Source organism: Leptodactylus fuscus, chromosome 3 (genome assembly GCF_031893055.1).
Source record: "Leptodactylus fuscus isolate aLepFus1 chromosome 3, aLepFus1.hap2, whole genome shotgun sequence".
Taxonomy (NCBI): Eukaryota; Metazoa; Chordata; class Amphibia; order Anura; family Leptodactylidae; genus Leptodactylus; species Leptodactylus fuscus.
Window position 1 is genome coordinate 160,187,101 of NC_134267.1, and position 15,381 is coordinate 160,202,481.

The following is a 15,381-nucleotide window of genomic DNA, read 5'->3' on the forward strand; positions in this document are numbered from 1 at the left end:
ATTATTATGTTCTCCTACTAAACTTACTCCTGCCAATCCCTGTATACCTGTGTCTAGGTTTGCTTCTGTAGCCACACTCTGAATTTGCAATGACTCCATGGGACTGTGTGAGGACATGCTTTAGGTTTTGTTGATCCAGCATTAACTAAGTTATTTTCCCAACTAGTTATGAAGAAAGGCTTGGGAATAGGCATAATTGGAATGAAAGTTCATAGGAGAAAGGAGTATGACATAGCTATGATCTTTGCAAAGTCACCAATGATATCTGGCTGGGAAGTTGCATCTACATTTGTCAAAATGAGCAGATGTAAGAAGGTTAGGCGATGTGACTTGAGAATGCCTTTGATATGATTTGCCTCAGGCAATTTCTTGTCTAGACAAAATTCCCCCAGGGGAAAGGACATGAGGTGTTCCCAGAGATTTTTGAGAGTATTGTCAATATCAGACAGTAGACAAGGAAGGTGACCCATCAGGAGACAGTTATAGGGTGGGTGTCAGACTGGGTTGAAGTTCATGCCAAACTTCGCAAATACTTTTCTAAAGCACATTGAATGAAAACGTTTGGGATCAGACAGCTTCTAAAACAGCTGGTGGCATTAACCTCCCTGATATGAAGAACTATTACTGTGCCATACAACTACAACTGTGGCTGACTCACTAGTCCTTATAAATCTGCAACTCTCTCAGACATAGCTGTGGCAACATGATCAAGGATCTGGTGACCTATTTTTTGTCTAAAATTAGACTTCTTTGATAAAGTATCAAATTAGGCATTATCTGATATCTTTTGTCTTAGGTTTTTTGGGTGGTAGGTTTCTTACGTGTAGGTTTTGCGCACCTTGTGATTTATGGATTATATTTGGATAGTCCCCAATTGAATGATTACTTATGGACATACTTATATCATTTTTGGGAACTCTATAGATAGATAGATAGATAGATAGATAGATAGATAGATAGATAGATAACTGTATTGGTATGGACCCATTGGGCAATGATATGCTATAATGTTTGAACCTATCGTAGTAGCTATTCTACCCAGAAATGTCCGGAGGTATAATATAAAGCATAGTAATTGCCTACTACTTTTATTAATTAAAGTATTTCTAAATTGTTTCCATATAATTCATCACTCCTTGAATGTGTAATGGGCAAGTTCAAGCAGTAAATGGGCCAGAAATAGCCCTGTCACTTATTTGCACTCAGATTCTAAATAAAGATTAGTGTTGCAGCACAAACTGTTTAAATGAGTTTTAGATGATATAGATTGCCGTTTTAGTGGAGCATTCCAAGTTTTCCAAATCGCAGGCAATTTTATCATTGAAAAATAACTGATTTATATCTATAAAATCAAATTAGTTGCCAGCTTATCCTTTCAACAGGATACTCTTTGCACCCTTCAGTCACAAATCTTATGGAGAAGTGTGTTATTATGAATAAATATACCAATGAATACAACATTCTAAGTACAAAAGCGAAAGGTTACTCTCAAGACTGATTGAAGATATAGAGTTTAATAATTGAATGCAGCTGTTCGACATGGATTTTATTCAAGACTGTAAAGTAAAGTTCTATACTGGGCATATTTGCCTATAATGTGGTGTAATGGAAATACATGTGCACAATATATAATTTGAAAAATGTCCATGTTCTACTGCTGTAAGTTTTTCTTTTTTTTCATGTATAGGAGTGTAGTTTGACAACAAAAAATGATATCCAGCTAAGTATAACCAACATGAGCTATAACCACAGTGCCCTCTAAGCTTGAAAGAGAGCTGTGATAGGACTTGTCCACCCTCTTTAGTATGCAGTTTTAACTTTGTCCTTTTCAGAGTACACAGCTTACATTGGAACATTGGCTATTAGAGATGAGCGAGTAGTTAAATATTCGATATTAGTTTTGAGTAGCCCCTCAATATTTGACTACTCGAATTGAATATTGAATCCTATTATACTCTATGGGGGGAAAATGCTCGTTTCAGGGGTAGGCAACATTCGATCAAACTGAACTTACCAAGTCCACGAGTGAGGGTCGGGCTGGATTCTCCAAGAAGTCTTCTCCGCGCAGCATCCCCGTGTCGTCATCTGGCAATGAATTAACTCTGCTAGGCATCGGGCCTGGGCATAGACGACTGTGCATTCCCACACTACAAGAAAATGGCCGCTTACAGTCAAAGCATCCATTTTCTTGTAGCGCGGGCATGCGCAGTCGGCTCTGCCCAGGCCCGATGCCTAGCAGAGTGAATTCAGAGCCGGAAGACGCCACAGGGACGCAGCGAGGAGAAGACTTCTAAAGGTAGAAGAAGAATCAGCGTTGGCCGACTGTATAGCATTTGGCCAATCAACGCTGGTTCTGCATCGAATTTTCCATTCGAATAGTGAGTGGTACTCGATCGAGTACGAGTATTTCGAATACTATAGTATTCGATCGAATGCCTACTCGATCGAATACTACTCGCTCATCTCTACTGCTATAGAATTATTTGACAAGTGTCCCAATTAGAAGGTACTAGAAGAAGTAAAAGGTGATCAATCACTGAGGATGCCCTCCTACAGTATATTCAACTATATACAAACAAATGACAAATTACATTTGTTTAATAAAAATAGGCCGGATACAGAATCAGTCTATAAACTTTTTTTTTAACACACATAGAGAGGCTTAAATAACAAACACTGTACACTTACATCTCCCTTCGGTAGGGGACTCAGTGAAAAGTCTTGGATCTCCTGGTGTTTGTGACCTTTGGCCTGCACATAACTGATAAAGCTAATCGGTGGCAAAACAGTGATGCTCCATGCAAAAGGGGCATCAGTGCTCAGTAACCGATTGGCTAACCCACTCATGGGCAAGCAAAATTTCAACAAATACCAGGGACTGAAACAGAAACTCTACTGGATCCCCAGTCAAATGGAGAGATAAGCATACAATATTTGTTGCTCGTTGAGACACTTGCTACTGTTGAAGCAGTGAAGAGCATGACAAGGAGCTATCATTTGCATAGAGAGGGGATGGAAAAGAAAAGGCCAAAAGACGGCATGCAAGTTATGATGCTGCTGCGCTCCATAAGCCTCATTAGCATAAACAAAAATTAACAATAATTGACTTTGGAAAGGTAGAAACTGTGACCCCCTTGGTTAGAATCGGAGGAAGGTAGTTGAGAAAGTGGACATTTACCAGTATTTAGGAATTTACTTGGTGAATAAATTAAATTGGAGATTAAATGCAGAAAAGGTATAAAAGATATAAAAGGAGGGCAAGGGCAAGATTGTTCTTTTTAAGGACCTTCGATGTTTGTAGCAAAATGTTTGAACTTTTATCACTCAGACATAGATGGAGTTTTGTTGTTTGTGATTGTATCTTGGGGGTGGTAATGTTAGGACCATTGATGTAAAGAGGGTGGAAAGATTGATAAAGTTATTTTTGGTGATCAGTTTATTCAGATACAATGTAGTAGGGAAAGGTTTAAAAGATCGTTTATTCCTTTACTTAGTTCACTCTATATAAAAGCTCATGGAGGAATTAGGCATTGACTGTGGCACATAAAGCATTAAATGGTAAAGTGTCAGCTTCAATGTTCATCCAAACAATAGAAGAATTCCCCAAGAAAAAAAAAAAAAAAGATTTTCCTTGTCGCTGATCCGGCTAAACAATTTTCATTAGCATATACACAACGCGTTTCAGGCATACAGAGCCCTTTCTCAAGTATAAATATGGCAGTAATACAGACATAAATTTGACAAGTGTCTATAAGCGCATTAAAGTCATTGTGAGCTTTTTTACAACTCAAAAAGGTGAGAATCTCTCTACTCTTCTCCTTTGGGTATTTACCCTAACAATATTTTATCATTTGGCGCTCGTTACTTCTGTGTTATCTTTTTTCACAAATTAGTTGTAATATTCATGGCATGGATGGAAGTATGCAGGAACTACCTTCCACCTGTACATATATCACATGCGCATCAAATTCAGGAAGAAAATACAAAATTAGTCCTTCCTTAGGAATCATGCTATAAACAAATTATTTGTAGCTGCATTGTCAGGAGACCAATGTTGCAAAACATATGATAAACAAATGCTGTATTGCTGCTTGTGTTACATTTTTGGAATTCTGTATACTTACCAGGAAGCAGGGATCCCCTGAGAAATCCAATAGAATTTGATATCTCTTTGTATTCCTGGGTAGATTTAATATTCAGTGTGATTGTTATTTGATCTTAAAAATAAACAGAGAAATTACCAAATTAGACTATAGACAACTATAGAAAACAAAATAAAACATTTTAGGAAGATAATAATAATTGATTTATTCATTAATATTCATTAATCGAATATTGTCATATATTGTCAACCTAGGATTCAGCCTAGGGCTGGGTGAAAATGACCCAAATTAAAATTGTGATTAATCAGGCCTCTTACCTTGATTACGCTTAATGGTGATTATTTAGGCCACGCCCATTTTAAACCATATTTCAATATATTCCATCCGAACAAAACTGCGGTATTGTAATAACCGAACCAAAATAACCAACATGAACAAAATCATGTCAGTTATCCCGGTTGATGTTCGGTTTCGATCATTTTTCAAACACTTAGCCCTCACCCTCATGATCAGCTTTAAATTCCTTCCAAAATCTGCTTCCATCATTTTCAATAGGAGGCAATGATAGATGCTTCTAGCACATCTTGGTGAACTTTCCACAGCTGAAGCGGCATAACCCCTGGCATCAAAAGCCTGTGAGGCTTCAGCCTTGGCCTATGCCTTTCTGTGTTTAACCTGTTTTTAAGTGGATAGGGTTTCCGTTTTTTATGTCCCCAAGCCGACCTGAAGAACAGAAACCCGAATGCTAGTCTGAACCTAGTGTAACTCTGCAGGATGAGCCAGGAATTTTGTTTTATTTTTTTCTTACATTGAGTAGTAATTTAATAGAATGGGTTGTTTCAGACACTGCAACATCAAATCCATTTTTGGTTTTATTTTCATTTTTTGAGTACCCCTTAGTGATGACATACATGTACCCGATTGCATAATCAGAATGGATATAAATTGCTAGCTCTGCAGTATTAAAATACTGGAGATTTTTTTGCACCTATGGTTCTGCTTTCTATTATATGGGAAAGTAACTATACTATTTTTTTTGTACATTGTCACCATTTTACGTAGGTTTTCTTAAAGCAACCTAATTGACCATATTGATCCTATTGGGTGTTGGGATGTGTGCCTCTATGGTAGCCTTAACTCCCCTACTTCACATCAGTCCCTGCGGTTTGAGCCCCTTATGTATATAGATAGTGAATAGGAGCAGGGGCGCTGCTGCATACTATATTCATTGCATAGCATACATTTATTGATTTGTAGTGTGAATCTCTTCCGGCTTACCAACAGTCTAACAGCGGGAGACCCAACCTGCCATGCCGGAACTTTAAGTCAGTTCTATACAGTATGTGTGCTTGTACAAAGTATCGTACATTTATGGTGTTTCATCACAAACACGTTAATACCTTAAATTGCTAAGATACAAAAAACATACCTAAATATTTTGCGTGAATGCAGTGTTAGGCTACATTTAAACAGATATATTTCTACCGTACCTCTACTCTTGGCTGGACATATCCAGATATGAGTGTTACAAGTTAAGAATCTTTTTTAAAAGCAACATAATCATATTAACACAAAGGCATTTTTTCCCACTAGTGAAGTTCTGCTACTGGATGAATCCAGACTTCTCACTTTCACTTTTTTCTTGAATATTTTAATTAAATAATTGATTGCCATTCGTCACTTTGGTCATTTTCCTATAAGTCACTAGGAAATCCCAACTGAACCAAGCATACTCTATAAAACGAGATCATTTTAGAAGATTCAGTGTATAATCTCACCATAAGCTGTAAGTTAGATCTGTAAATTGTGTCGATCAATATATGTATCAATACTGTATAGGTTGCTGAAGTGCAATGTCTTTACTAAACATACCGGGGGCATTGTATAAAAAAAAGTGAAGCAGCTGACCATGGGAACCAGAGTAAAACAACGCTAAATAAAAGAAAACCTATAGAACAGAAATAATGTCAATATCAGGCTTTTATCTATTTGCTTTTTTTATTGTCTGGTCCTTTAGTACAGTACGTACAGAAATGAATAACGTCTCAACAAGACAAACATAGGCAAACTAGTATGACAGGCAAATTACAGAACAATGCTTTTATGGTGTTTATAAAACTATTGTTGTAAACTGAATGCATGTTTTGCATAATTCTCGTAAACCTTTTTGTTCTGTGAGATGTGGTGACAGAAAAGTGAAATATTAACATTATATAAACTTTAGATTTTCTTTCTTTTGAAACCACAGTTTACTAGAAAGAAACCTATGAAATGCAAAGCATTAATTTTATGTGATCTGATTTACTTCCATTACATGATATCCAATCCCTAAAAGGAAAAATACCAGTGGCAGATCCAGCAAGAGACATTAGAGGGGGGAATTCATCAAATGCACCTATAAATAACTTACAATTTCATCCAATATAAAATAAAATTATGCAAATTGAGACAAATTAAACAGGGGCAAATGCTTGAAGTTGACACAATTTATCACTAGGGTTGAGCTTATCTTGAGATTTCAGGATTGTTTTTAAAATCCGATTTCCGATCATTTTCCATCCGAACTCAATCCCGATCCCAATTTCGATTCTAATGCCAGTCAATGGGATTTTTTAATGATCGAAAATCAGATTTTAAAAACGATCCTATTCACTACACAGCGTGGAGTCCAAAAATTGAACACTTCAATTTTTGGACTCCACAATGAGGATTGATTAAAAAATCCACCAGCTACTTAGTCCCTCCTGCTGTCCGCTAACGTGCACAGAACCGCTGCTGCTCTCCATTGTTCTCAGTCCTCTTCTTTCTCATTCACATGCCTGCAGAGAGCAGTGCGGGCCCCTGTCTCCCTAGGCCAGTGTTACTGATGTTGGGAGTAGGCGGGGCTTGTTGTGGCTTAGGAGAGTGTGGGCAGGTAGAGGCAGGGAGACATGAGTGCATCACTTACGTCTCCCCTCCTTGTTATGTCAGTCCAGGTAGCTGCAACGGGGCTAAGGAATAGCAGTAGGAAATCTCGCCCTGCACTACTCCCACTAGCTATCCCGGTCCCTGCCTCACGGGTGTAGGTCGGCTGTTCTCAGGCTAAGCCTGACCCCGACGGCTCCTCTCTCACTGAAACCGTAGGCCTAGATGGAAGTAGGAGAAGGAATGCCCTATAAGAACTCTAGGGACTGGAGACTAAAAGGGGGTCACCCCTAACGAACAAGTGAAGCTGCTACTGACAGGGACTGATAAGGGTGTGCGCTGACTAACAACACAAGCAGCACACAGGAAACATGTGGGAAAGGATTCCCCCAAACCAATATGGGAAGGTACCTTACACTAGGAAACAAACACAGGGAAACTGAGTAGAAATCAAAGGATAAGGCAATTCACTCACACAGTCAATTACACACAGAGGTAGGATTGGTGAACACAGAAGGGAAAACTCACACACCAACTAGTTCACCCAAACCTCCCAAAAACCAACCATGGAACTTCCTCTATCCCAGATCACCACCTACTCCTCCTGCTAAGGCCTAGCTCTGTAAAAGCGACACTCAGCACAGAACCATGGGAGGCATGGGTTTAAATACAGAGTAGAGACCACTCCTCCCAGGTGCAAATGGGAGGACAGACTAATAAACCAGGAAATAAAGCTGCCTACCAGCAGTGCGCGCGTGCAAGTCAGAAGGTGTGCACCAATACCCACGACAGGACAACCCCGCAGTGCCAGGATGCCACCCCAGACACCGCGCAGCCAAAAACTCCCCAGGTAAGAAAAATAGAAAGCAATGAACCTAAATACTTCTAACACTCCTAGTACCTGCCCACAGTCTCCTAAGCCACAAGCCCCGCTTTCTCCCAGTATCTGTATCGCTAGCCTAGGGAGGCGGGGGCGCATACGGCGCTCTGCAGGCGTGTGTATAGAGAGGAGAGGACTGAGAACAACGGGGAGTGACAGCGGTTCTGTGCAGGTAAGTTGAGTAATCAGTATTGGAATCAGTTCACGATCTTTTTTTAGGCGGGATTGGAACCCGATCGCGATCGTGAAATTTACTTGATCACTGATCGGGATCCGATCTTTTCCGATCCCGATTGCTCAACCCTATTTATCACTATCATTTATCTAGTCTCATGGTATTGTGACTTTCAGGCACAATATGTGTATAATGCGCCTTTTAGGTTGAGGTTATGGGTTCGGGTGAGTGCTTTTGTGCCTAGACATGTGACTTTTTCAATAGGCACAGTTGTTGAATTTGACCAATTTCTTTGCGCTATACAGGCCACATCCACTTTATGAGAAATTACAAGTAATACTAGACAATTACAAGAAAATTACATAAAAGGATAATGAAATTAGGCACAAATTACATCTTAAATTAAGTAATAGAAATTAGAAATTTTTAAAAAGATATATACTAAATACCAAATGATTAGATACCAATAAGTTTGGTAATTTGGTATACCAATACCAAAACAATACCTGATGAATACATGATCAAGAATAAGATCTGGGTAATGCTTTTCTGAGAAAGGGGCTGCATGGAAGAAGACTACAAATTTGTTTAAGGTGGATCCTGGGAATGGCCAGTTGTGCCTGCTAATTTTAGAGGTTGGCAACCATTACGGGGTTTCAAAAGTTCTTTTAAATATAAGGGCCTAAGCAGTTTATGAATTTGAAGGTCATCAAGAAACAGTAAATTAGATATATTTTATTAATTACACCTCTAATATCACATCGAGAGAAATATTACAAGCTGTACTTCCACTTAAATATAGTTGTTACCTTCATGTACTGCATATAATTATTTATATCCTACTGGCTGATAGATTTATTGTATACAATTAAGTAGGGTTGAGCCGATCTTGAAATTTCAGGATCATTTTTAAAATCCGATTTCCGATCATTTTTCAGCCAGTCCCGATTACGATCTCAATTCCGATCCTAATGCAAGTCAATGGGATTTTTTTTTTTAAGATCATTTTCAAAAGCTAAGAAAAGTAGTTAGACAAGTCAATGTACAGCAATGGATATGTAGCAGAGTCCAGTATATGGCACAGCAGGGAGGAAACAGAAGAATAGATACTATTTATTTTTCTGTTTCCTGCCTGCTGTGCCATATACTAGACTCTGCTACATCTCCATTACTGTAAATTGACTTATCTAACTACTAAGGTTGAGCAATCAGGATCGGAATTCCGTTCCCGATCTTTTTTAGGCTGGATCGGAAACCGATCGTGAAATTTACTCGATCGCCAATTGGGATCCGATCTTTTCCAATCCTGATCGCTCAACCCTACAATTAAGTAATCATTATGGAAAAATTCCTAGTAATAGCCAATAAACTATTAAAATATGCATAAAGTATATCAGCTGGTATCAGTAATGGCCCTTAAGCACAGAACATCACCATTACACGATACACTTTGAAAAAGTCAGCAGTCATTGAGTAAAAACAGGTTGATAAGGAAACTTATAATTGTATAATTAATTTGAGAGCAATATCTACCAATGTTATCTAACCTGGGCGAGATTTACCCCTTTGTAGATGGAAAGTAGTGACTGGTGAGTGACATTTAGAGGACAAAGTGGTTAATCTTGGTATAGCAGCTGTGGAGGGGTTGATATAATTGTGGACATTGAGGGTCTTCTTGAAACTTCACTACTATAGACAGACAGTTTCTGACTTTCCTTTTTACTGTATATTTAATTTAAAGATAAAGTGTAAAATGTGAATTGGATACTCATACCTTTCTATTAACATAATTGATCTATGGTCAGTGTTTACCATGGATATCAAGCAGCCATTACTTTCTACCCAATTTAAAATCCTTCACTCTAATTCGTGGCTGTTCACATCATTATTTTGTTGATTTGTCTTTCTTACAAAATAAAGCTCTTTTTTCATCTAGAGAATGAGTACCCTAAGGCAAAGACCTAGAAACATTACAGATGTTTTCCTAGTAGAAAGTCAAGATCAAATTAAAGAGTACATAAAGATAGATCTCTGTAGAGAGAGAAAAATAAATGTATGCTGGAGGCATTAGTATAGAGCGCCCATGGCTTATATTGTAGTAATGCCACTCGAAATGATTCATAGCCCTGGTTGTCCAGCAATGTTAATAAATTCTTTTCTGGTCTTCTGTCTGCAAATGGTGATTACTGTACTATAAATGTGAAGACATGGATTGTTTTCTATATGGTGCAACACTAATGTACTGATGTGTATATATTATCCAGGTGGATCCCCCCAACAGTTGTCCACTTAAAGTATAATTTTATCTAAAATATAAAATTTTCCATACTTATATGCATTAAATATTATTCAAGTAATTATGTTTGATTTGCTTAAAGAAATATTGACATTTTTGCAATTTGTTCCCCAAATCAATTCTTGTAACAGCATGAAGTTCAGCCATACTGTATTTATTGGGACTTTTCAATTAGCTTCTACGAAAATAACATTAAACTGTATCTATATTAGGTAGACCGTTTACCACTATCTGAGACAATAATTCAAAGCTGACAACACCTATGCAAGAACTTCATGTTGTCACATTCGAAAGAAGGTCTGTTAAAGAAAAAATATTCCACCATATCTGTAAGGCTGCGTTCACATGGGTGTCTAAAAAAGAGGTTTGTCTGTTTTGCAATTCGACTATCCTTCACTCTTCATTCCGCATGCTCAGAATGAAGATGGTGTGACAGAAAAACAAACATATCTGCTGAAAACAAAAACCATAGGACACAGACAGACAGAATTTTGACAGATACCCATTGGCAAATCTGTCAAAAAGATGGATTATGACATGTGTTGTGCAACCATTTGTGTCCTTTTTATTTATTTATATTAACTAATCTGTTGTTTTAGAGTTTTTTTCGATCGATTCCAAAAGGGAAGACACTAAAAGCAAATGTGAACAAAGTGTAAGTAAATAGAGATGAGCGAGTAGTGAAATATTCGAGATTCAATATTTGTTTCGAGTAGAGCCTCAATATTTGACTAATCCCATTACAGTCTATGGGAAAAAAGGCTCATTTCAAGGGAATCCACTATTCGACTAAAGGAGAGTCCCCAAGTCCGTGCGTAGCAGGAGGAGAGTGTTTAGGAGGAGCGTTGTGCAGTTAAAGCGCACGGACACCATTATAGTCTATGGGGTCCATGCGCTTTAACTGCACAGCGCTTGCAGTTGCGCTGCTATTCCGTTCGGGGGTCTCCTGTGGACTCCTTCCGAATGGGAGGCAAGCGCTAATGTGAACCTGCCCTTACTCGTCCTGCAAAACCAGTATTGATTGGCTGAATGCTATACACTGTATAGCATTTGGCAAATCAACGCTGGTTCTGCAGCAGGCTCGTCCTTGCTAGTCGGCAGAGCTGGCAGCTTGCGTTTACGCAGAACTTACTTTTTCTCATAGGAATGCATTGACCAGCGTTGATTAGCCAGTGTACAGCATTCGGCCAATTAACGCTGGTTCTGCTGGAGGCTCGCATGTGAGGAGGCGGAGTCTAAGATCAGACCACAATGGAGACTGCTGTGGTCTGATCTTAGACTCCGCCTCCTCACAGACGAGCCTCCGGCAGTACCAGCGTTGATTGGCCGAATGCTGCACACTGGCCAGTCAGTGCATTCCTATGAGAAAAAGTAAGCTCCCTCATAACCGCAAGCTGCCAGCTCTCCGACTAGCAAGGATGAGCCTGCTACAGAACCAGCGTTGATTTGCCGAATGCTATACAGTGTATATCATTCGGCCAATCAATGCTGGTTTTGCAGGATGAGTAAGGGCCGGTATATGTAGACATATATTTTTTCATCATATATTTTTTGTTTTTTTGGGGTAGTTATATAAATTTATAAATTTGTGTAAAAACTGTGTAAAAACTGGTTGAATTTAGTTTTGGGAACATAATTGGCTTAAAGGCATATTCCCATAACTCTTGTTCTGTAGCCTGCAGGGCTCTGTGCTCTCTTCACTTCCTGGATTTCTCGGCACATTGTTTGCAGTCAGTAATGAGGGATTGGTTGTAAATGCATTACCACAGTATAAAGATGATGTGGAAACTGATGTAGCAGAGCTGGATTTGAGTCAGCTTGCATTACATATAGAGGTAACGGACTCCTTATTTCTTCCCTTAACAGCCAAATTCAATTAAACCGACTGATAAGTGGAAAAGCTGAAGATAGACAGCACAGTGATACCGGAGTTATCACCTCCCCCCTCCCCTATCTGAGGAGCTCCGTTGCTTGTCAGCCCCTCCCTCTCCCCCTGAGAGCAGGCAGCTACATCACTTGGGAAATGAGTAGATAAGCCCAGTGGCTATAGAAACGCAGTGTCAACAATGAAGTGAATAAATTAAGATAGCGGCCAAATAAAGCAGTTTTGATAAAGCAATGTATTTAGGAAAAGTCTTAAATCCACATAAACTAGCAGTATAGATAGGATGCTTTTCATGGGACATAGTGTAGACTGGATTTCTACCTAACCTCTTCCTGCCACAACCATTTTTTGATATTAAATTTTTACTCTCCACTAGAGATGAGCAAATACTATCCGAAACAGCAGTTTTGAATAGCACGCTCCCATAGGAATGAATGGACACAGCTGGCACACAGCCGGAGCTGGCGTCCGGCCGCTTAACCCCCTGAGCGCCGTCCGCTTCCATTCATTCCTATGGGAGCGTGCTATTCGAAACTGCTGTTTGAATAGTATTCGCTCATCTCTACTCTTCACCTTCCAATAGTCATAGCTTTTTTATTTTTCCTAAATTTTGCAGGACAAATTTTATGTCATATACTGTACATTTAATATTTTATACAATGTACTGGGATGGAAATAAATTCAAAGTGAGGAGGAATTAGAGAAAATCTGTGTTTGCTTCACTTTCTTACAGGTTTTGTTATTACGGTGTTCGCTGTGCAGCCAAAACGACATGCCTTCTGTATTCTGTAGATCAGTGTGATTATAGTGATACCAAACTTTTATAGTTTTTGTTATGTTTTAATACCTCAAAAATAATCCAAAGCTTTAAAAAAAAAAAAAAAACATTTCTTGTAGTCACCACATTCTGATACCCATAACTTTTTTTACATTTCCATACATAGGGCTGCATTAGGTTTGGCTACAACATTTACCATATGGGAAGAATATTTCTAGAAGTTTGTAGATTGGTCATTTTCAGACATAGGGATATCTGATTTGTAGGTGTTTTCCTTTATTTATGTATCTGAAAATGGATGATTTAACATTTCAATTTTTTTTTTCTTGTTTTTTTTTTTTTTTTTTTTTTTTAAAAACTTTTTATTTTTACAACCTCTAGGGGTCTTGAACCCCAGGGGGTCTGATCACTAGTATAATACACTGTGAAACTAACATTCAAAACTAAACTTAAAACTATTACCTGTTTCAGGGACTTTAATAGGAAGACACCGATTTTTTATTGTATTCGTTGTCAAATTAAATCTACTCAGAAGGAATCTAGTTACAGGCTGTACCAGCAGTGATGTCACATTATGTTGAATATTCCAGGAGTATTCATCTAAATAGAAGAAAAACAAAGAAAACATTGAAATCATGATAAATATCCACAAGTAGTAGTAACACCTATCTTCAGAAGGCAGTTTGTTAATTGTATACCCTTCTCTGCCAGACTTACCTTTTCAGAGATAAGGTACTCTGAGTGCCTCGCAATAATTGTAAGGCTGACAACCCCTATACTAAAGTCCCATACCACAGAATGGCTGCGCCAAGATGCTTCTAGACACATATGTTCACTGTATGCCTTGATTAATTGATCATCTGCAAGTGTGAACACCTCTATAAAAGCAGAAGTTTTGGATGTTTGCTCATCCTGAGCATACAGGCGTGTGAATTGTTGCTAACCATCATTGAGAAAAATGTTAGAAGGCCATTTCTAAATAATTTGAAGTCCGTCATTCTTAGGACTTCAAGATTAGCTACAAGTGAAAAACATTCAAGACAACTAACAATCTTCTAAGGAGTGAGAGTCCCAGAAAATTCACTACAAGGCCAGACTGCACCAAAGTTACACATGAACAGACCACAGGACTTCTGTAACAATGTCCTTTGGAGATGATTAGCCATAACTCACATATTGATACAGATATTTAATTTGTTTTTACATAGTTTTTGAAGTTGTTACTAATAGTGGATATTAAAGGGAAAGAAAGCATAGCTCAAAAATTCTATTCATCTTATTTTTTAATCCATTTCTTGTTATTTTAAAAAAGGTATTAAGACATTACATGAATGGTAACTTAAAGCGGTTTTCACATCTCCTTGTTTCAGCAGCTTTGCCTGCTGTCTTTTCTTCTCACTTCCTGTATTCCCCCCTCCGCCTCCCTGCTTGCTGAACAGGACACTATGAAGTATACTTATAATTACTGGAAATCTAATATAAATGCAGATCAGATAATATGCACATGCTTCTAGAAAGTGGACCCAGTTTTGAGAGTAGTGAGTGATGTCACTTTATCCTGCTTAACACACAGGTCCGACATTATGGGAATGCTTTGTAAACAATGGGAGGAATAATTTCACATAGCAGTAAAACAAAGCAGCATTGCAAAAGCAATATATTTAGGAAAAGTCTTCAAATTACATAAACTACCTGTATAGATCCTTGAGATGGAAATACCCCTTTAACTTAAAGGGATTTTCTGGAACTTTGGAGCTCTGACACCCTTCACCCTAACAACCAGTGTCTAAAGAGACCATGGAGCTTGGGTGTGCTCTGCTTCCTCTACTCAGACCAGTGACATCATGTGTGTTTGTCGCCTGATCATGCTACATCTCAGCCCTTTACTAAAAGTATTAAGTGAAAAAATAGAGTCCCTCAGGGTCTTAACCCAATCAGGCGTGGAGGTATAGGGAAAAGTGCGCACAAGACCAATAATCAGCTCATATCCTTCCAATAAATTTATTCGTTAAAATGTAGGCACAACGCGTTTCGGGCTATCCGCCCTTCTTCAGGTGCTATTAAAACGCCTCCTTGGTGCTTCTACTCTCATGCCCGTTCTTTTAAAAGTATTAAGTATCCCTCTCACAGATAGCACATATGAATATATGCTTGAACAGTTTCTTAAAATAAAGCAATATTAAAAACCTGCATTTTTAAAACCTCAAAATTGCTGCCGTCTTTAATTTAAGTTTTAAGCAATGATGGTCTCATTATTAATTAGTTTAAGGAGCATCATAAGTTATAATATGTGAAATCAATGAACAGCTTTCAATCCTTGCCATCTGAAGCCAAAGACAACATTGTTCCTCAGTGGTTAA

At 38.3% G+C, this 15,381-nt stretch overlaps 1 protein-coding gene across 1 annotated transcript in view; it reads right to left on the bottom strand.

Moving 5' to 3' along the window:
* The window catches only part of NAALADL2 (N-acetylated alpha-linked acidic dipeptidase like 2), a 378,602-nt gene that overhangs the window by 165,700 nt on the left and 197,521 nt on the right, over positions 1-15,381 (bottom strand). The window contains exons 6-7 of the mRNA XM_075269559.1: positions 13,484-13,621; positions 4,125-4,217 (exon numbers count right to left, since the gene is read on the bottom strand). Of these exons, the coding sequence (XP_075125660.1) occupies positions 4,125-4,217; positions 13,484-13,621 (231 nt within the window). The remainder of the gene's footprint in view (positions 1-4,124; positions 4,218-13,483; positions 13,622-15,381) is intronic.